Source organism: Phocoena phocoena, chromosome 19 (assembly GCF_963924675.1).
Source record: "Phocoena phocoena chromosome 19, mPhoPho1.1, whole genome shotgun sequence".
Taxonomy (NCBI): Eukaryota; Metazoa; Chordata; class Mammalia; order Artiodactyla; family Phocoenidae; genus Phocoena; species Phocoena phocoena.
This window is the reverse complement of record NC_089237.1, coordinates 19,477,459-19,500,942: the sequence shown is the minus strand read 5'-3', so window position 1 is coordinate 19,500,942 and position 23,484 is coordinate 19,477,459. Positions and strand designations below refer to the sequence as shown.

The 23,484-nt window shown below is 52.8% G+C and overlaps 1 protein-coding gene across 2 annotated transcripts; it reads right to left on the bottom strand.

Annotated features, from left to right (window-relative positions):
• Nucleotides 1-53: 53 nt before the first annotated feature.
• RAB5C (RAB5C, member RAS oncogene family) lies at nt 54-22,376 on the bottom strand. Of its 2 annotated transcripts, XM_065896600.1 has the most exons (6): nt 22,252-22,376; nt 4,381-4,633; nt 2,778-2,929; nt 2,449-2,571; nt 1,494-1,587; nt 54-978 (listed from the first exon to the last, which is right to left on the bottom strand). In XM_065896600.1, exons 2-6 carry the CDS (start codon nt 4,544-4,546, stop codon nt 863-865), a joined length of 651 nt encoding a protein of 216 aa, XP_065752672.1. In that variant the 5' UTR covers nt 4,547-4,633; nt 22,252-22,376; the 3' UTR covers nt 54-862. The 2 variants fall into 2 exon arrangements, with proteins under 2 accessions (XP_065752672.1, XP_065752673.1); XM_065896601.1 differs by lacking the exon at nt 22,252-22,376 and having other exon boundaries at nt 657-978; nt 2,778-2,887; nt 4,381-4,546.
• Between the last annotated feature and the right edge of the window lie 1,108 nt (nt 22,377-23,484).

Genomic DNA, 23,484 nt, shown 5'->3' with positions numbered 1-23,484 from the left:
AGGCTACGGTCTGATAAACTCTGCCAGAGAAAGACAAGGAAGACAAGCGGGAGGTCGATCGATCGGCTGACTATATTGACAAGATACTGATTGGTTACATGTTGAAGAAAACATACAATACAAAATACAGAAAAAGTTGGTTCCATCCCCTCCCACTACCCCCCCTTACCCACCCACCCCCCCAAATACTCATCATTGTGATTTGGTCAGAACAGGGCTCAGAGCCAGAGGTCAGGGTGACCAAGGACGAGGGGGACGGGGGCTGTGGGCAATGGGTTCGTGGCTGTCACAATAATGCTGTGGTAATGCTGTGGGTTCTCTCCCAGCTGTGAGTCAGGGGGTGGGGAGGGGACGCTGCAGCCTGATGACAGCCAGCTGAGGGAAGAGCTGCCTCCCCCTTCCCTGGCCCCTAGGGCCTGCCCCGTCACCCAGCACGAAGCACACTCCAAACACAGTTAAGGATATGGATGCTCTTCCTGAGCCCGCTGATCAGCAAGAGGGAGAGAAGGGAACTGCTCCAACCCCCGCCTCCCCATACACCAGGGTGGGGGGAACAGGGGCACGTGGCTACTGCCGGCAAAGGAAGAGTGGGAGAGCGGTAGACAGGGCAGAGGTGGGAAGAGCAGATCATATATATTAAAAAAGTGACTTAAGACTTAAAATTGAATTAGTATTTGTACAGAAAGGTGCAGGTGGAATAACTCACTCCGGCCTATGATCAAAATGATATGGAGAAACCATGGTGGGCCCCTCCCCCTGCCCCCCAGTGGTGGCCCGAGTCGGTAAGTGCGATTGGTTAGAGTGGATTCCAGTCGGGTGGTTGAGGCGGAGGAGGTGGGGGCAGTGGGCAGGTAAGGGGGGCTTAGTTGCTGCAGCACTGGCTCCGGCTGGCAGGGTTGTTCTCCTGGAGGTCCACTCCTCGGTTCCGGCCCGGAGCACAAGCTGTATTCTGGGGCTCGTTCTTGGGAAGCTTCTTAGCTGTTTGGGAGACGAGGGGGAAGATGGGTGTTTGTGGGGGAACCCTAGTACTCTCCCAAGTCCACTTGGGTACCACCCAATCAGTGATAACCAACATCCTGATGGATGTGTGTTCTATGTGCCAAGTATATTTTGGGTCTTTCAGGAAACTGAGGCAAAGAGGGTTAAATAACTTGCCCAGGACCACAGAGTTAGTAAGTGGTAGAGGGAGGATTCAAACCCACACAGGATGGATGACTCTAGAGCCAAATGAGCCCCAAAATCCTAAGCGGGTAGGGGGCTGGTGATGTACAGCTTTAGGTGGGTGGTACACTGCAGGGTCAGGAAGTGAAGTGGTGAGACTTTGCCCAGGCTTTAGAAACCTCTGGAGTGAGAGTCAGATGAAAAAGAAAACAATTTTATCAAAGTATCAAAAATGGTAAAAGATCTGCTGGTGAAGGGACCCCACAGACCTACTACAGAACAGCAGGCAAGTAACACACCCCGGTTGGGGGAGAGGAGCCGAGGCAACTTACCTATTGCCATGAAAATTTCATTCACATTCATCGCAGTCTTTGCTGACGTCTCCATAAACAGCAAACTGTTGTCCTCTGCATAGGCTTGTGCTTCCTGATTTGGACGGAGGTGAGAAAGTGGGTGGGAGGGAAACACTGACAGCTGGCAGGGGCTGAGGCCCAGGGTAAAAATCTTCCCTGATCACAGTGTCTTCCACACAACAGAGACAACACAGGGGTGTTCAGGCCTAAGGCTCCCCTGCTCTGAGCTCCCCCACTTCACATACAGCACCTCTCAGCTCACACACGTCGGCAGAAGTTTGACTCGGGTCTCCATAGGCCCAATCTGCCTTCTTGCTCTTCAAAATCACTAGGCTAGGAAATATTTCTAGAAAGCTATCCTACAAATACACTTGCACATTTGGACAAAAGTATGTGCATGTCGACTATGGCACCGTTTCCAGTCTTTCGCAATTACACACGACCTAGAAGTCCATCGGGTGGGGAGTGGTAAAAAAGTTAAGTATATAGTATGTAAAGAAAGGGATTCATGCGCTTGTGCATGTTTCCAGAAAGACAAGAAACTGCGAGGAACTTGGGGGAAGGGAGATTGAGTTTCTAGCGTCAGAGACCCAAATTTCATCCTGTATACCTTCTTGTGCTGTTTAAAATCTCCTATGTGCACATATTACCTGAAAAAGTCTGTCTTTTTCACCGTTTGGTTAAAAAGCCAGTTCATAGAAAAAATTAGCCGAAGCTTCTGCTATCCATATGCACACACACCCCACCACCACCACTGACAGAGAAGGCGGAGTGGTGGACGGCATCCCCTTTAGGCCCATGCTCGAGCCGTGAGGGGACAGCAAACAGAAGCTCCCCTGCTGCCGCCCAACACAGCCCTTCACAAAGCCCAAGCAGCCTGGGGAAGCCGAGTGGAGCTGGCTCGTCCTCCCCCGGGGCCTGGTCCGTCCCCCACCTGGAACTCCACGGCTCTCTTGCTGGCCAGGTCGGCCTTGTTGCCCGCGAGCGCGATGACGATGTTGGGGCTGGCCTGCCTCTGCAACTCCTTCACCCAGTTCTTGGCCCGTGCAAACGTATCCTGGGGAGACAGGGCCAGAGCGTCAACAGGACGGAGCAGGCATTCTGCCCAGGGCTGTTCACTGGAGAAGCTGGCGCTGGCAGAGCCGAGGTGTCTAAGATGTCACCACCCTGAAGATTCTGGCGAGACACCCCCAAACACCAGAGGAAATGTGCCCACCCCCCCATTCAGGAACAAAGGGTCGAGAAGCAAGGGAAAATCTTTACTGTGTTGGTGATGTCGTAGACCACGATGGCAGCCTGGGCCCCCCGATAGTACATGGGGGCCAGGCTGTGATACCGCTCCTGTCCAGCTGTGTCCCAGATCTCAAACTTGACTGTTGTGTCGTCCAAGCAGACGGTCTGTGTGAGGAAGGCCGCTGGAAGAGGGAGGGCAGTGTTACCAGGCACAGAGGGGCCGAGGAGACACCCTCACGTATCTGCACTTAGAAGCCCGAAAACCCGCAACCCGGCGGCCAGAGAAGCCGAGCAAGGCAGGTGGAGCGGGCGCTTCTGTGAGTCGAGGGGGCTGGGGGTTGCACAGGCTTTACAGACCCAGCCAGGCAGGACTGGGAGGAGAAGGGAAGCCTGCTTGTACTTCAGCCATTTCAGGAGCCCTCTCTGAAGGACAGCGGCGAGGGGCAGGACAGGGAAAGTCTAGGAGAAGCCTGGTCCCAAGCACAAAAGGGTGGGCCCACGCTCCTCCTCCCCTCCCTCCCCTCAGAGAACAGTCCTAGCCCCTCCGTCTGCTCCAGCCCAGTGGCACGGCTGGCCTTCGGTGTCCTGAGGACACTCTCACACACACTCAGCCACGCTGGAGGAGACTGAAGTACACGCCGTGCTACTGCCAGGTGGGGGCTGGGTGGCCGGCTTCCCACTACCCCTGCCACCTCCAGGCACGCTGGCTAGCCGCCACCCTCGGCTTTGCCCTCGACTTTACTCCTGATTGGCTCGACCTTCAGGGAACACAGTGACCCCATCTCTGGCCTGAGGAGGCAGGGGAACACACGGCACTTGTGCACGTGCTTCAAAGGCGTCTCGCAGCTGGGGCTGGCAGGTGGAAGTCTCAGCAGAGGATCCCGACGGCTCTGTGCAGGAAGCCGGCTCTCCTGGTCGGCCCTCCCCCCTCCTCCCTGAGGGGCCTGGGGCACTGCCTCACTTCCCCTCTCCGGCTCCTGACTCGAGTGCTGAGGAGGCAGCAGAAGACTGCTGACACGGCCTACTTCGTTTCCAGCTGCCTGGAAACCTCCTGCCGACCAAGAGGGTAGAAAAAGGATGACTCAAGCCCAAGGTCGGCCCCAGCCCCTCGGGGTGTGTACTGGCCACTGAGGCAGGAGGCTGGGTCCAGACCCTCACGTGCTAAATGCTGACCACTGGGAAATCAATGATGGGCTCTGAGCTCAAGAAGGGGTAAAGCTCAGCTTCAGAAACGCCAGCCCACTTACGAGGCCATTTCCCCATTCTGGAACGTGGGGGAGGCCGGGGTAGATGCACTGCCTAGTAGCGGTAAGAAGAACCCTCAGAGAGGCAGACGCAGCCTCTCCCTCCCCAGGCCAGTGGAAGGGTGTACCCGGGGCCACACAAAGAAATCAAGAGACGGAACCAGGAGAGGAAGGCAGTTTTCGAATCTCAGCTAATTCCTACTAGATGCTTGTTGAGACTCTGACATGGAGACCAGCTGCTGGGTTTGATTCCAGGGCCCAGATGAGGCAAGGCGCTGCTGCCCCGGGCATGCTTAGCCTCTGGGCAGTTAGCTTCCCTTCTCCTCCACGACACCAAGGCATTTCTTCCACTCCCCTGAGGCCACCCCCTCTCCCTCGGGCCCACTCACCTCCAATTGTGCTCTCCTGGTACTCGTGGAATTGACCCTTGACGAAGCGGAGGACGAGGCTGGATTTGCCCACTGCGGACTCCCCCAGCAGGACCAGCTTAAACTGACAGATCTTGTTCCCAGCAGCTGGTCCGTTGGGTCGTGCTGCACCTCCCCGACCCGCCATGGCCCGTCCCGCTGCAGTGGTGCCGGTGAGCGTGGGGGCGGGGGCCAGTGCTGTGCAAAGAGGCACTTAGTGGGGAGGGGCCTCCAACTGCAAGGGAGAAATCGGAAGTGCTGGGTTAGGCCAAAGACTGCCACCCAGTGAGCCCTCCCTAAACCACAGGTCACTGCCCCGCCCTGATGACCTGGCTGACTGCCTCCCCTCTCCCTAACCCCCTGCCCGGCTTCTCCACAAGTTAGGACATGAGCCCTAACTCGGCTGTACCGCACATCTCCTGGCCCTACAGCCGTCCGACAGTAAAGGGAAAAGTGGTCCCCCAACTCTAGGCTCACAGCTCTGGGCAAACACACTGACCTCCCATCCCCAGATATGTACATTCACATACAAATAAACGCCCACAGGAGAGGAATGGGCATGTGCCAGCCTGGGGACAGTTAAGTCAACAGGCAACACAGGGTACCAGAAAATGGCTCAGCGGACACTAGGATCTAGCTCAACAAACAGTTGACCTGTGTGCGGTCTGGTAGCTCAGATCACAGCCTGCCTCCGTGCAAAGCCAGAGTGGGTGGTGAGGCCAACCAGGGAACGGGGAGTCCCAGTGGAAAGCTCCTCAGACAAGGTGCTCGGCCAACCTCCTGGGCACTCAGGGACCAGGGCCTGGCCAGGTGCAAGTCGTTATCAAAAGAGCTGTTTTGTCCTGCCATCTCCGGTCTCAGTGTGAGGCTGGAATCAAAGCCTTATTTCACTCCCTCACCCTGAGCCTCTTCCCCCCAGCGCTCTCATTTCTGATGGGCCAGAAGTCTCACACACATTAAAAAACCAAACACACACCACAGCCAGCGAGCTCTGCCGGCAGTCAGACAGCTGCCAAAGCTCCCTTTTAAATAGAGACCTCAGTTCCATTCTCCACTGGCAGAGGCAGGGCTGAGGGAGGACGAGGGGGAGGTGTGGGAGGGCGGAGACAAACACGGGGACCAAGACCAAGACCTGCACACCCGGCAGCTGGTGTTCCTGCACTGACATCTTTTTTTTTTTTTTTTTTTGCGGTACGCGGGCCTCTCACTGTTGTGGCCTCTCCCGTTGCGGAGCACAGGCTCCGGACACGCAGGCTCAGCGGCCATGGCTCACGGGCCCAGCCGCTCCACGGCACGTGGGATCTTCCCAGACCGGGGCACGAACCCGTGTCCCCTGCATCGGCAGGCGGACTCTCAAACAGTGCACCACCAAGGAAGCCCCTGCACTGACATCTTAGTCACTCAGTCAGTGGTACCCTCGGAGGCGTCAACTTTTTTTTTTTTTTAAGGTTTGGAACTGCAAAGAAGGATGAGGAGACTATCTCCAGAAGCCTCTAGAAGACTTATACTAGAAGGTATCAGAACGTACACAGAATGTTTGACAAACGAGCACTGTGAGTAGGTACTGTGTCCAAAACACGCTGTGCGGCGTTTGAACCTAAGCTGAGAAGAAAAGGTTTGGATGAGAATGCCCTGTGCAGAATAGAGTCTATGCAGGAAGGGTCTTCGGAGCAAGACAGCCCTGACCTGCCCCTGAACGCAGGGAGCGCGTTCCCTGACAGTCAAAGGACGGGGTGTGAATGAAGAGGGGAACGTTTGTGGGAAGCAATGGTCTGTGCTCATGCGAGAAGCAGGCACAGAGGGCTTGCTTTGTGCAACCTCAAATCGTTTCTCCACGTCCAAGTTCTCCCAGCAACTCATTTAAAAAGTGAGCTTCAGGAAGAGTGATTCACTAACCAGGAACAACAGTTTCCTTTCTGGACGGCACTAAAGGAAAAGAGGTTTGCAGCGGGGGCCACCTATTCCCCAAGAGTACAAGGAAGGAAGCATGGGGGGGGAATCTCAATTAGTGACAAGAAATGCCAGTTTTGAAATATTTTAGTTTAAGATGCTTTCTCTTTTCACCCCAGTCAGTGACGTTGGCAAGATTCTACACTATGGCCCTTGAGGTGAGGGCCGTGCTTTTGGCTTCTTTGCTGCCTTCCTCTCTATGTTCTGGACAAACAGGGAATTCAAAGAGCGCTCACCAAATGAAATGATTTTCAGAGACAGCTAACATTTACTGAACGCCTGCACGACCATTATCTCCTTTAAGCTTTAAAACCACCTCCCATTTTTCAGATAAACAGCCTGCGCTCAGGTGTTAAATGCCCTGCTCAAGGCCACCCAGCACATGGTGAGGGTGCCTGGACGCCAGCCATCCTCCTGGCTGTAGGAAGAACGGTGGAGGCAACGCCCACCCTCTGTGTTTGGTTTCGGGCTGCTGGGTGAATGAGAGACTCTTTCAGTGGCAGCAGCTTTGCTGGCCCAGCAAGGGCTGGCTCTGGCTGACAGTCACAGTGATCTTGTAGTCCCTGTGTATTCCTGCCACCAGTGGGAGGAGTCGCCCAGGGCCAGGCCAGGCAACAGCAATGATGGGAAACCACGATGGAATTACAGGTTGGTTATTGCCACGAATCCACGTGACACATAATCTTGGCCAGGCAACAGTGTGGCTGGGGCACTGGAGGAGGAGGTATGAATGAGTGGGGTGAGGGGAACAGAGGGGAAGACTGATTCCAAGAAAACCAAAGCAGCTGAGGCTGAGGGCCACTGGGGTAGGAGGTAACCAGCATCTACAAGTCAAGAAAAACAGAGGTAACATCTAAGTCTCGTCCCTATCAAACCAGTGGGTTTCCAAACCTGCCCAGACAGAATCTGATTTTTTAAACAAGCCAGAAGAGACAAATAACTTTCATGCAGTGGTTCTCAGTTCTCAACCGTCTGCACAACAAAATCACCTGTGCAGCCAGCCCCTGGAGATCCGATGAAGGTTTGGAGAAGGGCCTGTGTCTGCATTTCTTAAGCGCTGTTGGGTGCTCCGCCTGGCGCAAACGGCCTGGTGACATGTTCTGCCTGGATGCTGGTCCTGCCCTCCACAGATACCTGAGCAGGCACACACAGCATTTTTTTATGGCCTGTTGCCTCGTGGTTTACCTGGACCCACTTAGTGATCACATGAGCAGAGGTCTTGAACCTTCCCAGACAATAAAGCACAGAGGAAGCTGATTGTGCCATGAAGGGCACATGGAGACATGGAGGTGCCTCAGACAGGCAAAGGCCACACTCTGAGCCCCAGGAAGCCCTATGCCCTCCCCTCCCAAGACTGGGAAATCAGAGACGGAGCCCCTGGCAGGTGGTAAAGGTGAATTCACTGAGCTTGCCTGCTGTCTGGGGGAGGCAAGCCCACTGTGGGAATCTTTCCTCCTGAACCAGCAGCTAGAATTACCCACAGGCACAGTCAAATGATGGAATTATAACCCAAAATGGCACAGTAAAAGTCTTCTGGTTTTTTAGTAATTTTTTTTTTTTTTTTTGGCCATACCACGTGGCTTGTAGGGATCTTTGTTCCCCGACCGGGGATCGAACCCGTGCCCCCTGCATTGGGAGCACGGAGCCTTAACCACTGGACCGCCAGGGAAGTCCCCAGTAAAAGCCTTCTTTCAGACCAAAATCCAATTCCCTTTAAGAGCTAAAGCTGTGGTCAAAGTTCCTTATAAGATACAGAATAGGCCAAAAATATATATATATTTTTAAAAACCAGTTTCTCCAGCACCAGGAAAAACACACAAGTGGGATGAATTTCCTCCTGGATATTTTCGTGAAGCTGCTGAAATGGGTAAAGCAGCACCTTGAGGGCCCCTCCTTGCCGTAACCCCCTCCGCCACGCTCCAAATCAGAAACCTGGTTTCTTCAGAGGCCACGAGAACAAGCACCACTCCCAACCCCACGTCTTCACGGGAAACGGGAGAGAATTCGAGGACGGGGGCATCCTACACCTTTCCCCATGGGGCACATTAAAGGGCAGAAGGGATCGGAGCTCCTAAACACTCTGGCCCGTGAACAGGCATAATGGGCACACACCCAGCCCATCCTGGGGCCAAGCGGGGAGAGAAAGAGGAAAGAAGAACGGGACGCTGCTCTTCCTTGCCCTGGACACTGTAGGTCAGTGGGTCTCAAAACTTTTCTTCATCAGAATCACCCGGGGCGTTTAGAAAATAAGCCTGACCAACTGAATCTAGAATCTCTAGAGGCACAGTCCAGAAATCAACGTTTTTAACACAAGTTCCCCAGGAATTCCCTGGTGGTCCAGTGGTTAGGACTGGGTGCTTTCACTGCTGGGGGCCCGGGTCCAATCCCTGGTCAGGGAACTAAGATCCCACAAGCCATGCGGCGTGGCCAAAAAAATAAAATAATAAAACAAAATAATCCCCAAGTGATTCTAGGAGGCTGATTTAAGCCCAAGAGCTGCAGTTGACACAGGAAGGAGGGAGGAATGTGAGAAAGGCGCCCCCCAGACAGGTGCCGTGGGCAATACAGGTGGATCAGGCTGGCGGTTGGAGACTGGTTCCTGGCTTTATTCAACACCTGAAGCCTTCTCCAAGATGCGAGATCCTGCTGGAATGTTGCCCCTCCCCCCAGCCTCCACTCGAAATGTTCACCTTTCTCTTCTCTAATCCATGAAGTCACCCACTTCATACTCTTTGTCCTTCTGGTAAAGAGTGAGCAATTCCAGCTGGTGGGTGTCTCTCTCGTGCTTCCTGTTTGCTTCGGAGACTTCCTCTAGCTGAGAGTCCCGGCACAGCTCGGATAGTGAGCAGATTAAGGAAACCAACCAGATTTTGTTTTGGCCAGAGGCTGGTCTGCTCTAGACTTGCTCACTCAAGGTTAGCCTGGGGCCCCCTGGGACCAGCACAGGGAGAGGAGTGGGGAGGGCGTGGTGCAGAGAACCCAGCAAGCCCGCCCAGGGCCCCTGGAGGCGGTTCTGACCGGTGACTCTTCAGCTACACTTTACTCTGGATAAAAGCATTCCTGAATATTTAACACCCTGAGAGTTGGGCAAGAGGACATCAGCAGCAACCTGTTAGCTTAAAGAGAATAAATGAAAAAATCAGGGGACACGGGAGAGGTAATTGGGTTCAAAAGCTAAGGTAGAAGACATTAAAACGCTCAGAACAGCAGGGGAGATGATTTACCCGTAGACTCAAGAACACAGCTCGTCCTCAAAGGGAAAACCACCACTACTGGCACCCAGGACCACAGGGCAGACTCACAGCAGGACTACGCAGGCCTCGAGCTGGTTGCAGAGACAGAGGAAAGAAGAATCTGAAGCAACACAGCCAAGAGCCCCATGAGGTCCCCACGCTCCTTCCCAGCACAACGAGCAGTCGGGACGCGGGAGGCTGAACTGGGTTTGGTTAAAAGCCTGGCTCCACCGTTTATTAGTTGAGTGACCCTGGTCAAGGCAGATGAGTGACCGCTGTCAGCTTCAGTCCCTTATCTATAAAATGGTATTACTTCATACCAGTCACACAGAGCTGTTAAATGAAACAACACATGGTGTGCATGGTACAGCACCCTCCTGAAGGTGAGGTTCTAACGAACGGCAGGGTTGTTATACTACTAAGAGCCTAACTAAGTAGCTTTGACTCACTGGTTGTCAAAGCTCAAAACTCCTCTTCATAATTACAGAGAAGGAGATGGAGGTGAGGCAAGGTGACCTGCCCAGGGTCACAGTCAGGTGGTGGCAGAGCCCGAGCCCAGGACTCATAACTCCAGAAAGGCTCCAACCCAAGAATATTAATAACGTCATCACATCCACTAAGAATAATGGGGCCACCACCTTCTGTCTATGCTTTAATAAAATATGGCTTTTAACTATGGGAAAAGGGGTTTGTATCAAATTTAAAAAACACGCTGCTGGATGGAAAAGTTCTATATCTTGATTTGGGAAGTAGATAAATGGACGTCTACAAATGTAAAAATGCACTTAAGATTTGTAAGCTTCAGGACTTCCCTGGTGGCACAGTGGTTAAGAATCTGCCTGCCAATGCAGGGGACATGGGTTCGAGCCCTGGTCCGGGAAGATCCCACATGCCGCGGGGCAACTAAGCCCGTGAGCCACAACTACAGAGGCTGCACTCTAGAGCCTGCGAGCCACAACTGCTGAAGCCCGTGCTACACAACAAGAAAAGCCACTGCAGTGAGAAGCCCGCACACCGCAAGGAAGAGCAGCCCCTGCTCACCACAACTAGAGAAAGCCTGCGCGCAGCAACAAAGACCCAACGCAGCCAAAAATAAATAAATACATTTATTTATTAAAAAAAAAAAGATTTGTAAGCTTCACTGTATGTAAGTTACATGTCAATAAAAACGTTAAAAATGCTGCTGGTATAGAATTTTGCATACAGCAATGAAAAATTAAAGCTTAGAAATATGATACCAATCTAGCTCCCCTGTACATAAAATATTTTCTCTCTTAGTATAAAACAATTCAGAGTAAAGACTATGAAAAAGGGGCTTCCCTGGTGGCGCAGTGGTCAAGAATCCACCTGCCAATGCAGGAGACACGGGTTCGAGCCCTGGTCCAGGAAGATCTCACATGCCGCGGAGCGACTAAGCCAGTGCGCCACAACTACTGAAGCCTGCGCTCTAGAGCCCGCGAGCCACAACTACTGAGCCCGTGTGCCGCAACTACTGAAGCCCGTGCGCCTAGAGCCCGTGCTCCGCAACGAGAAGCCACTGCAGTGAGAAGCCCGTGCACCGCAACGAAGAGTAGCCCCCGCTCGCCGCAACTAGAGAAAGCCCACGCGCAGCAACGAAGACCCAACACAGTCATAAATAAATTAAAAAAAAAAAAAAAAGACTATGAAAAAGATGCTGTCTGAATTAGAAGAGGGCCAAAATAGAACAAAGATACCCAAACAAATAAGGGGCAAGAGAGCAGGATTCACCATAAACAAATGTGCCTGCTGCATACATATTAAGAATATATTTATTGTTTGTACTTAACTGTGAGCTAAAGAATCTTAAAGTTGTTTAAAGCTTCACGATAGTAAAAAGAGAAGCTGACGCTTGTCTTTTCAGCAGGGAGAAAGAGGTTATGATGGTGTGATGCTCTGCACTCCCCAACCAGTCCAGAGCGTATCTGCAGAGGGAAAAGGGGTTTAGGGGTGGAATCAAAGAGAGGGGTGTCTTCCCTGTGTGACCAGGACTATGGAATTGCCACACAGAGAGCCTGTCTCTCACCTGGAGCATGTCACAGAAGAAGCTGGGCCCTGGAAGCCAGAAGCTTAACGGTGCAGGTTGAGATTCGGGGAGATGCTGACAGGGTGTGTCAGGCCAGGACTGTAGCCTCTTCCCACCAGTAAGTAGGGGGCTGAGGGGAGATGGCAGCAGGAGAGGAAGGGTATGCTGCCTTTACAGAGCCACAGCAAGACAACTCCCTTTCCAGGGGGAAGGGGGGGAAATCATCCCAGAGGGGACTGAGAGTGAGAGGGGGGCCCCCTACCGCTGGGGCAGGCCCTTAAATCTGCCCCAGCCCGCCCAACTCCCTTAACTGGGAGCAGTTTCACTTCACTCCCCTTTCAACAGTAAGACTCTACTGGGGCTGAGTGCCTAGACTCCTGCACCACAGTGACGCCTGTGAGCATGGAGTCCACGAACTCCACCAACACCTGCAAAGGGGCCAGTGTGCAGGGGCACCAAGAGGCTTAAACCCTGGATACGCATGACCGAGTGGCCCTTGCCCGGTGTCCGGGCTGAACCTGGAACTGTGCCAGGAGCAGCCAGCCAGAGCACAGCTGCCCCTGCAGCCCTCTCCCTCGTCGGGAAGACCGGCTGTGTCGCTCAGCATAGGTGCCAGGCCGAGTTGGGTGGAAGCCACTCTTGAGGACAGACCCCCAGCCTCCCGCGGCCCTGCCCCAGCAAGAGGCACCAAGAAATCCTTCTCCGATCTCCAAGCTGCTTTCTCAGCTCTCAACCACAGACGGGCTCCCTGGAGAGGAGGAGAAGCAGAGTCAGCGCTAACTTTCAGGCCCAGGATGAAAACCTCCAGTCCCTCTCTTCCTGTGCCCATGGGGAGGAAGGCTGCTGGTGGGGGCAGGGGCTTATCTACAGGGATCTGCTGACACAGCCTGGCCATTGTGGCTGCCCATACCATCTGTGGAAGGGCCCCGGGATTCAGGGGCAACTCTAGGGTTCTCATTCACCGGCCCTGCTGGCCACAGAGGAGCCAGGCGCTTGGGTGGTGGGGTCATGGGGAAAGCCAGCCAGACAGCGGTCTGCCTACAGCCGCACCAGGCAAGGCTCGTGCTGCCTACTGATTCGAAGAGGCACCAGGGGGCTCTCGGCCCTACGAGTGCTCCTCCTAAGAGACTATCTCCCTAAGAGGGCCTGGCCTCCGGCTCAGCACACCTCAGCCAGCAAGGCTGTGGCAGACCCTCCAGGCCCATGTAGGGCAGCTCTCTAAGAAGCCTCAAGCGAAAGCCTAATTTGAAGTCTGGCACTTTCGGTGGCACAAACCCACACACGCATCCAGCTACAGGGTACGGGGTGCGGGGTGAATGGGACCAAGGCTGTGTGGTGGCTCACCTCCCCCCCACCGCCCCAGCTCTTCACCTGCTGGTGCCAGGTAGAACACAAAGATAGCTGGACAAGGCTCAGCTTCTTCCCTGGCCACAACCTATACCTGCCACGGCCCTGGGATGGAGCACAGGTCATGCGGAAGCCAGTCAGGACAGCTGTAGGAGACCGGCTGACCCACAAGCCTCACCATTACTCTGTGTTTGAGCTGTTTATGCTCATGCAGTTACTACTTCCCCAGACGGCGCTAACTAGGATCTCAACAATACAGGGCCCATCGATCCCTCTGTCTTGGGAAGGTCTCTGCAGGGGCCAGGAGTACCTGCCTGAACAGCTGCTGCTTCTGCTGCTGCCCCAGGCCCAGAAAGACTCCAAGAACCTCTGCTGAAAGTCAGGATCATCAGCAACACCTGTTGATCGAGCTACTCATGCCAACAACTGACACCTCTCACAAACCCTTCCTGTCTTTACAAAAAAACAGAAAGTCAGTTTAAGTTACCACCCTCTTTGTTTTGCCCTCAGCTCCTAAACAGAGAGCAGAGGGCAGAGGTCATGCTTCAGAGGCAAGCAGGGGAAAAGAGAGTCAGGTATCAGATCTGGCAAAACCAAATTCCTCCTGCTCAGACACCACACACGCTATGGTCAGAGGCTGCCCAACCAACGAGAAACAAGGTCAAAGTTCCTGCTGTGGGATCTGAGGGATGATGGCTGCTCTCAGGAGCCCTGGTGCCAAAGAACAATATTTTAGGCTGATTTTCTCTTTCTTAAATTTTTTTTCTTTGTTTTTTTTTTGTTGTTGTTACGCGGGCCTCTCACTGTTGTGGCCTCTCCCGTTGCGGAGCACAGGCTCCGGACGCGCAGGCTCAGCGGCCATGGCTCACGGGCCCATCCGCTCCGCGGCAGGTGAGATCCTCCCGGACCGGGGCACGAACCCGTGTCCCCTGCATTGGCAGGCGGGACTCTCAACCACTGCGCCACCAGGGAAGGCCTCTTTCTTAAATTTTTGTCGAACAAAATGTAGAAGGGTGAAGTGAAGAAATCAGGCAATGAATGGGTCTCAACCGGTTTCGATGAATGAATCACACTTCTACTTCACAGCCCCAAATTTTCATGACTGTTGCGGGTGGCAAGAGGTTGGACAACTTGGGGGCTTGAGGATTGGGAGTGAGAAAGTGAGAGAAGCTAAGGGCATGTTGCAGATGAAACGATCATGCTACAAAATTCGCAAAGGCAGACTATGGGTTTCCCTTTAACAGCACGTAACATCAAACCTGACACACAGTGGGTGTTCATAAATGTGGTGAACCGAGCCTGCGATGTAGGTACAGCCCGGTTAGGTCTGGCAAGTGAACAGGGCAGCTGAAGGCTTCAATACACATCCATCTGCCAGACAGTTTGGATCCCCTAACAGAGCCATAGCCCAGTGAAGGAGACACCTCGCCACCCCAGACAGGACCTCTTAGGTTCCTTCTACACAGAGGTGAAGAGCACGAGTGCTGGAGTCAAACTTCAGTTCAAGTCCTGGAGCCACCACTTCCTAGGGTGACTCTGTGTTGTGTCACTAAACCCATCTCCTCCCGTGTAAAATAGAGAGATTAGCATCACCCGTCTCCCAGGGCTGCTGGGTAAAGGATGCACCGAAGACTCTCAGCAAAGGGCCTGCGTGGCTCAGAGCAAGCTCTCGATAAATAAATGTTCGCGGCGGGGAAGTCCCTATGAAGTGGAGTCCTCGAGTAAACGTTCAAACACTATTTATTCACATATTGCTTTTGCTTCCAGTTTCCCTGAACCCCATTCCTCAGTGCCCCTCATCTGGAGAGAATGCTGAGTAGGACAACGGCTCTAGTCTGAATATTTTTGCCCCTCTCCCAAATGCCTATGTTGAAATCCTAATCCCCACTGTGATGGTATTTGGAGGTGGGACCTTTGGGAGGTGAGGCCATAAGGGCAGAGCTCTCATGACTGGAATTAGTGCCCTTTTAAAAGAGAATCCCAGAGCGCCCTTGCCCCTTTCATCATGTGAGGACACAGCAAGAAGTTGGCAATCTGCAACCCGGAAGAGGGCTTCCACCAGAACCCAACCATGCTGGCCCCCTGATCCTGGACTTCCAGCCTCCAGAACTGTGAGAAGTAAATTTCCTTGTTTATAAGCCACCCAGTCTGTTGTAATTTTGTATAGCAGCCCAAACAGACTAAGACAACAACTTTCACCAGTGCCCTAGAAAAAGGAGCAGCTCACAGCTGATGTCCTATGTCCTGTCAACAACCAGAACCTTCTATTCTCTAGAAACTGGCTTCCAAAGCCACAAGAATGGAGGGTGGGGACGACCAGCACTAACCAAAAAATATCAACAGTGAGTTAAAGCCCCTAACCAGGCAAATCATGAACTCTTAAAAAAAAAACCAAAAAAACCCTACAACACAAAACATCTTAAAGCCCAAATGCCATTCCTTCCATTTCAAAGCCTCTTTCAGGAAAGGGAAGAAGGAGTTCAGTGGTGGAGAGGGGGAGGGGACAGGACTAGGACAGCTGACAAAGACACCCGAGTTCCTTTTAAAAAACAGGCTGCAAATGCTAGAGGTTTGGAAATTGGTGTCATTAATCACCACAGCCTTTGGAGCGGCTCGGAGAGCAATTTGATGACTAGGAGAGCAGCCAGGGTTAGGGAGGCCACCCACACCCTCCCCCACGCCCTCCCCCACGCCTGGGATGCTTCTGACAGAGCCACCTGAAGGGGACACACACGGAGCTATGAATAGAAGGCAAGAGGCTTGTAAACCAACTCCTGTTAAGATCCCAAGTTAGTGTTTCCAGCAGGGCTCAAGTTACACATCTTCATAAGGATGACAGTACAACGGAAGGATTTAAGCTATTCAATGATTCAGGATCACAGCTCAAAGTGACAGCCTGCCCTTAGCCTGCCTGGAGCCACAAACCCTGCATGAACCCTCCCAAAGGGGAGGTCCATTTTTGAATGGCAGCAAAAGAACGCTGGCCCAGACCACATGGACTCGCCTACCAGACCTGGAAGGTTTAGCTGGAGAACTTAGCACCTGAAATACTGAATGATTATGTACCTCACCTTCCCAACTGGATAGTAAACTCCAGAGTAAATACCAAATCCGACCATTTTTGGATCAGTGAAAAAGCATGAGGCAGGGGTGGCAGAAGTGTGGAGAAGCAACGGCCTGCCATTGGGGTCAGCTCCCAGGAGTCTCCAGGGGTGGATTCCCCAGGCGCAGCTCCACCTCACCTACCTCTGGAGGCCTTGGCGACTACAACCAACCATCAAGAGGAGAAATAACGTAACTCCAACCACAAAACTCCACATCAACATAACTGAGAGGAAGCGTTTGCTAAAAAGGGAGTGGCCTTGGAGAGCCAGCTGATTCCAGGACCAGGGCAGGAAATACACAAGGTAAGCCTGGAGCATCTTGTAGTGCCCAAAAGTAAGGAAGTGCTAACAAAAATGAAAACGAAAAATCCCCAAGATGATGGGGGTAGGTCAAAGGGAGCTGAAAAAGCTCCCAATGACCGAAGTTGGAACAATTTGAACAACAAAATGAAGTAGTACTGGATTATAAACCAAAGTGTAAAATAAATGCCCACGAGTTCATAGTGATATAAATAATTGAATATATAAATGGGTGAGGATAGACAGATCTTTTGTGTACAAGAACTCCAAGTAATTCACGTAGATACCCTGCCCTGGAGGAGAGAAGCCTACCTCCCCACCCCTCAAGTGTGGGCTACACAGAGGGACTGCCTTCCAAGGAGGACAGCACAAAAAGGGGGAGGGGAGACAGTAGAGAAGCCTGACAAACATCACCTCAGGACTCCCCTGGTGGTCCGGTGGTTAAGAATCCATCTGCCAATGCCAGGGACACGGGTTCGAGCCCTGGTCCGGGAAGATCCCACATACGGCGGGGCAACTAAGCACGTGTGCCACAACTACTGAAGCCCGTGCACCTAGAGCCCATGCTCCGTAACAAGAGAAGCCACCGCTTTGAGAAGCCCACGCACCGCAATGCAGACCCAGCGCAGTCAAAAAACAAACAAAAAAAATCGCCTCAGCCTGGTGACCAAAGCTGACGCTGACAGTGCTAAGTCACGTTGATTGGACACACCCTTGATATGATGTGGTGAGAATGGCACTGAGGTCTTCCTCCCGCAAACCCATAGCCCCAGTGTAACCGTGAGAAAAACATTAGACAAATCCCAATTGAGAAACACGCTATAAAATACCTGACTCCTCAATACTCCTCAGAACTCTCAAGGTCATCAACATCAAGGAGAGCCTAAGAAACTGTCACAGCCAAGAGGAGCCTAAGGAGACATGACTAAAGGTAAGACTAACTAAAAGGTAACGTGGTGTCCTGGATGGGATCCTGGAACGGAAAAAGGACGCTAGATAAAAACTAAGGAAATGTGAATGAAGTATAATAAAATATAATAAAGTATAAATTGGTTAATAATAATGTATCGTAACTGGTTCATTAATTGCAACAAATGTACAATATAATGTAAGATGTTAATCACAGTGGAAACCAGGTGTGGAGGTTTGGGAGAAAACTCTACCTTTGCAATTCTTCTGCTGGCACCCCCTTTGTTAGGCCCACCCTTATTCAAGAATGAGCCTTGTGCAGATATGCGAAGGAGCACCCAGGGCCCAGAGCTGAGTTCACTTCCATAGACCCTTGCCCAGCCCTGACCTGGGGTCAGTGCTGCCAGACCACACACAGCTGTGGGGGCACACTGACCAGGTACACGTATGCTGGAAGGGGGTCAGCACACCGTGGGTGGCCAAAGCCATGCTGCCTTTCCTGATGAAACTGCGCCGGACAGAGAGCTCTACCCTCTGGAAATTTAGTTTGTGACCTGTCTCCACCCCCTATATCATCTGTACTGTAGCATTCATCCTGTTTACGGGTCCGCTCTCTTATCTATGAGCAACTCTGCGGAGGATGGACGAAGAAATGGCTCAGACTTTGGGATCGGAGGGACGTGAGCGTGAATCTCAGGTTCACCACATCTGTGCTGTGTATGTTAGAGGAAACGGGCAGGCGTTTGCTTCAAGGGGAGGTTTGAATGTCTGCCCTTTCCTTGGACAACCACAGCCTACTATGCTGGGTGTCACAGTGGGACTGGACACAGAGATAAAACAGGACACGATCGGCACCCCCACAGGGCTCACACACTAGACAAGGAGGCAGACAAGGAGCAATGAGAGGAAAGTACAGGGAAGAGAAAAGCCCTCAGCCTCCTTCAAGGGAGGGGAGGCTTCACAGAGGAAGTGATGTTCCCACTGCGCTTTGAGAGAAAAGCTGGGAGATGCTGCTCCCAGGCAGGAGGTGGAGAAGGGCCTTCCGTGCAAAGGGGAGAGCATGCAGTTAGCCCAGAGACAGGGTGAGGAGGGATCCGAGCACAGACTTTCTCCCCCTGCTCCGCCACTCACTATGGAGTCCCCACCATAACCTGGGGACTGAACGCAGTGCCTTCCTCCTGGGCCTGTTGCGAGGATCAAAGGAGAGTGCCTGGCACATCGAAAGCAAAACTCAAAAAGTTTAGCTTTTATTTGCATTATTGTTCCTATGTACAAGAGATGGGGATGTTTACTCTGAAAACTAATCTTTTATAGAACCAAGCTATTAATGCAGAGAACTCCTTAAGAAATACTCCAATTCTCCCATGCCAAGGCTCTTGAAAGCACTATTACCTGGGTTGGGGGACATCCTAGTTTACAAATTCTACCTGAAATGGCCCCAACAAAAGTATCCCGACTCAAGCTGGGGGAGAGAAAATGCAAACTTCCAGGAATCTGGGAATCGAACCCAAAGCAGCCTGCTGCAATCAAAATATTGTCCCCAAGTTTCCTGTTTTAGCTTAAATACATGCAAACTTTGCATTCCAATCTATAATAGACCCAGGATTGTTTTGGTATAAAAACGTTGAAAACTGAGTAAGACTGAAGTGCCTAGAAGATGCAAAGATGTGTGGCTCTGAGTATCCACTGGGTCTGAGAACCCCAGCGGGAGGCGCACAGTCATGGTCTTAGCGTTCTCTTCAGTAAAATGGGAATAGAACCCACAACAATTCTGTTTACCATCTATGGAACAAGACAGTATGGGAACCATCCATCAAACTACCGAGCGTCACAGTGAAAACTGGTAGACATGTTGAATCAGAATCCTAGGGATGAATTATGATGTACCTTCAAAACTCCATGGACCTCGTGATTGTCTATCCTGTACCAGGGAATGGACTAGCTTTACCCTTTGTTTCTAATTCAGCAAGATATTTTGTATCTCCATTTCACTGGAAGAAAGAGAGGTTCAGAGAGGTCAAGTAACAAGCCCAAGGCCACGCAACTGGTAAATGAGGGAGTCCAGATGACAACTCAGGCCTGGTTGACTCTAAGGCTCTCGTGCCTTCCACCCCACCACACCACCTCTGTTTACCAGGCAAGGGTTAGAAGAAGAAGGGTCTAAGAAGTACTTGGTTGGTGGGGCTGGATTTAAATTTCTGACCTTACTCTGTGTTGCCATGTAAATTCTAGTGAAAGGAGCACCTGGGAGATGGCCACATTCTTCCCACTAGAAGCAGTACGCAGCACCAGAGGAGAATCGTGGGGGCTAAGCAGAGGCCAGCTCCACCAGTTCCCTGTGCCCTTCACCCTGCCCAGAGGGACTCCTGAGTCCACTCACTTTTACTTTCATTTTCTAGCCATCCTGACTTTCCGTTTCCCCGGAAATTAATGGCATGCAGATGTGAGCAAACTCTCAGGCCCTGAAGAGTGCTGACTTGGGACTCATAACTGCCATGGTCCCCAGAGGCAGAGGAGAAAGAAGACAGGAGGGCGGGGTAGGGCTGGGGAAGAATGCCGGAAGCAGAGGAGGAGTGCCACTGATGAGGATGCGAAAGAATCCGCACCTGGGCCACCGCTTGCGCACCCGCATGTCCATTCCTTCCACAAACAGACCAAAGGAGGACCCGCTGTTAGGGAAGATGAGGCACATCTAATCCCAAGACCCAGCTCTACCATTTTCTAACTGTGTGATCTAAGACAAACTACTTGAATTCCTTCAGCAGCATCTCTAAAGTGGAGAAACAATTCCCACAATCGCCCAGGAACACATGTGAGGAACACATGTGAAAAGAACTTGGCAACTTTAGACTGATTTATAAAAATCAGTTGTTACCACCCTTCTATAGTATAAAGGCAGGAAAAGACCCACTGGCTGTAAGAGGCAAGCAGGAGAGGAAGGGCATCAGAGGGGAGGGGCTTCTGTCCCACACACAGCCCTCCCTCTCTGCCAAGCAGTGTCAGATCTCTGCTTGGACTCTATAATCTCTGCATGCCAGAAGTGGCCACCTAACCAGTCAGGGCACTGGCGCCTTCCTGTCTCACTGAAAGGGAGAGCTTCTCCTTCAAAAGCTTGCTTTAGAATTAGAGCTGGGAGATCAGGTCCAGACAAAGAAGGTCCCCTCGGAAGGCTGGCCAGCCTCATCCTGGGACTCCCAAAGAGTTCCAGAAACTACAGCCCACTACTGAGGAGGTAAGTTTGGTCAGAGACCAATGGCCGGTGAGTAGGGGCACAGACTGACCAGATTAGAGAAACCAGGTTGGCCATAGAAGTCTCCAACAACCCTCCAAAGAAGTCCACAGAGAGAGAGCTTGTGGTTCTACTGCTGACTCTGACAAGAAACTTTTTTTGTTGTTCCATAAAAAATGAAAGGAGTGCATCCCAGGCCTAGCTCAAAAGTTTGCAGGAGTCAGACACTGGTGATTGTCCAGAGGAGGTCAAAAAGCTCTCAAGACGAAACAACTTTAACACTTATAAGTAGCATCCAAGGGCAGTAAAGATGGCCCAGAACACTGAAGAGATACAGAAATTCCCAAAGATTGCATGGCCTTCCCTCCCTTCCTCCACTGTAGATAGCAAGGGTCAGTCATGGCCTCAGAGTCAGGCTGCTCTCATTAAGGTGCAGTCTCTGGCCTGTACTTTGGCCACATAACAAAGAACCTCCCAGCTTGGTCTGAGACAGCAGCCATTTCACACACCTAAGTCCCAAGCAAGGGACAAGGATCAGATGTCAGTACCGGCTGTCTCTCGGAAAAGGTGGGGAGCCATCAGCACTTTGTGGCATGTGTGGGAATTCCTTGGGCTACAAAAATTTGCACATTAAGGACCCAGAGGTGCCACCACAGTGGCATCAAGTTAATCCTCTGCAATCTACAACTTACTTGATCTAGCCCAGAAGGGAATGGAGATAGACCCTAGGACTAAAAGTGGTGTGACCTGTTGATCAGGGAGGTGAGCATGTGTGTTTAGGGTGGGAAAGAGATAGCCCAGGACTCTTCAGTTCCAGACTCCTTATTTTTGGTCTATTTTCTCTTCTCTAAGGACCAACAGACAGCAGTCCCAAGAGGAGCAGTCCCTCTGAGGCAGCCTGGAACCACTCACGGGCTCTGCGAGGACAGGGCTGAGACTCCAGCAAGGGGGGAGGAGGAGGGGAGAGAGATGATAATGAATGGGCAGATCCACCCTGATCTATGTGATCTGTAGCTAGGATTGAGCAAACCTCAGCTAAATTGTTCAGAGGCAGGAAGAGCCAGAGATACACTCAGAGAACGAAACAACACAACCAGAGGACAGGGCTGGGGGCTCAGGGGGCAAGGCACGGAGAAGACAGCTCATTCCTAAAGAGTGACCCAGACTTTAAACTCTGCTGAGATCCTGGGTGGCTCTCTGGCTTGAGGAAAGAGAGGAAGTTAAGGAGTTGTGGGAGCCGTCTCAGCCAGGACCTCCCCACCCCACCCCGCCCCAGCCCCAGGAAATCGAGATAAAATTCCTCTAGGGCTGGAGCGACAACTGTTTTTGTGGGACGGGGCGGGGTGGGGGGACGGGCTGGGGACAAGAGAGACGACAGACAACACTCCTGGCTACCTCTAAAAGAGAAGAGGGACGGGCTCCTTCACACCTGACAAAGATTCCTCCAATTCTGGGAGCAGAGGGAGAGGAACTTAGGGTCTCTCCCTCCCACAACCGGACCGGGACAGGCCAGAGGAGAGCCACAGGAGTTTCCCAAGGCTCACGAAGGGCAGGGAAGGGAAGGAAAGAAAAGATCTCCCCCGCTTTGGCTCGACGCCTGGGGAGCCCCTTAAGAGGGGGCTACGGGTCGGGGGAGGGGTCAGTATCCCCCTAAGCCAGGGTTGGGCGGGAGGAAGGGCCGCCCCGGAGAGGCTTCAACACGAACGAGACACTGCGTCCCAGGACAGGCACACTCACGGCGGCTCCGGGGCGGCGGCGGTACTTGGGGCCGGGGCTCGGACAGTCTCCGCTCCTCTCCCCCCAGCGGTGTCCCAGGCTCCGGCCTCCACTTCCGCCTTTCAGCCGCTCCGGATCCGGATCTCCACCTCCAACCCGCCCCTCAATACTCCCAGGCGACTGACAGGGCGGGGAGACCAATGGGAGGCACTCTTGGTCGACTCACAGGCGGTCCCGGCGTGGGGTGCGGGAGAGGCGGGAGAGCGCGCGCGAAGGACGGCGGGACTTGTAGTTCGCAGCGTTGGGAGGAGCCGGTGGCCGCCTGGGATTTAGGCTTAGGGTGGAGCCGGCGGCCGGCTAGGCGGAGCCCGGCCGGGAACTCTTTAAGGCCGGGCCTGACGACCGCGTCATCACGGATTCCAGGCGCCCCGAGGGGAGGCGTTTGGCGGAGCGTTGCAAGAGTGCAGAAGACTGTGTGTGCAGAATTGGGAAAGGAAAAACATGGTGTGAATGAATATGCACGTAAGGCCGCGTGGACCAGCCCTAAGCACTCGCTAACGCGGAGAAGCCCCTGTCCAAGCTTTCGGGCCAAGTCAGTTCTGGGAACCCGACTGTTGGGGACATTCTGAGATGAGAAAGATGATGGAAGCGCTATAGAAAGGGCTCTCTGGAGGCTACTGGGTGGGATCACAGGGAGAGCTCTTGCTACTGCCCAGCCGTAAACCGGGACCCTCCGCCTTTGGCTCAACCCCAACCTCCACCCCTGCCCCTGCCTCTCTCCATCCACAACCAGAACCAGCCCTTGTCTCTGATGCCAAATACTGAGTCAGACTACTTCTGCCTTGTCGCTCCCCATACATTCATAAATGCAGATTGGAACCACTTCTGTTAGTCCCCACTTTGCCCTTCCTATGGATCAGGACTATTTCTACTTTTTCTGCTCCCCTCAGTATGGATTAAGACCACTTCTGCTTCTGCCCGCCCCCGACCCCCCAACACAGACCAGCATCTCCTCTGCTTCTGCATCCCACCCCCAGGGACACTACTCGGAACCTGTATGGAATCAAAGCTCACCCTGTAGACAGCTGTGGGCCTTGTTGCTATGACGCCAGCCAACACCCCTCATACTCTGGAGCCTGAGCTGGAGAATCGACCTGGCAACCTGTCTGGGACAACCTGCCACAATGCTGCCCACATCTGGTCACCAGGGTGCCTCTTTCTAACATCCATAACACCCACCCCTGCAGTGATCAT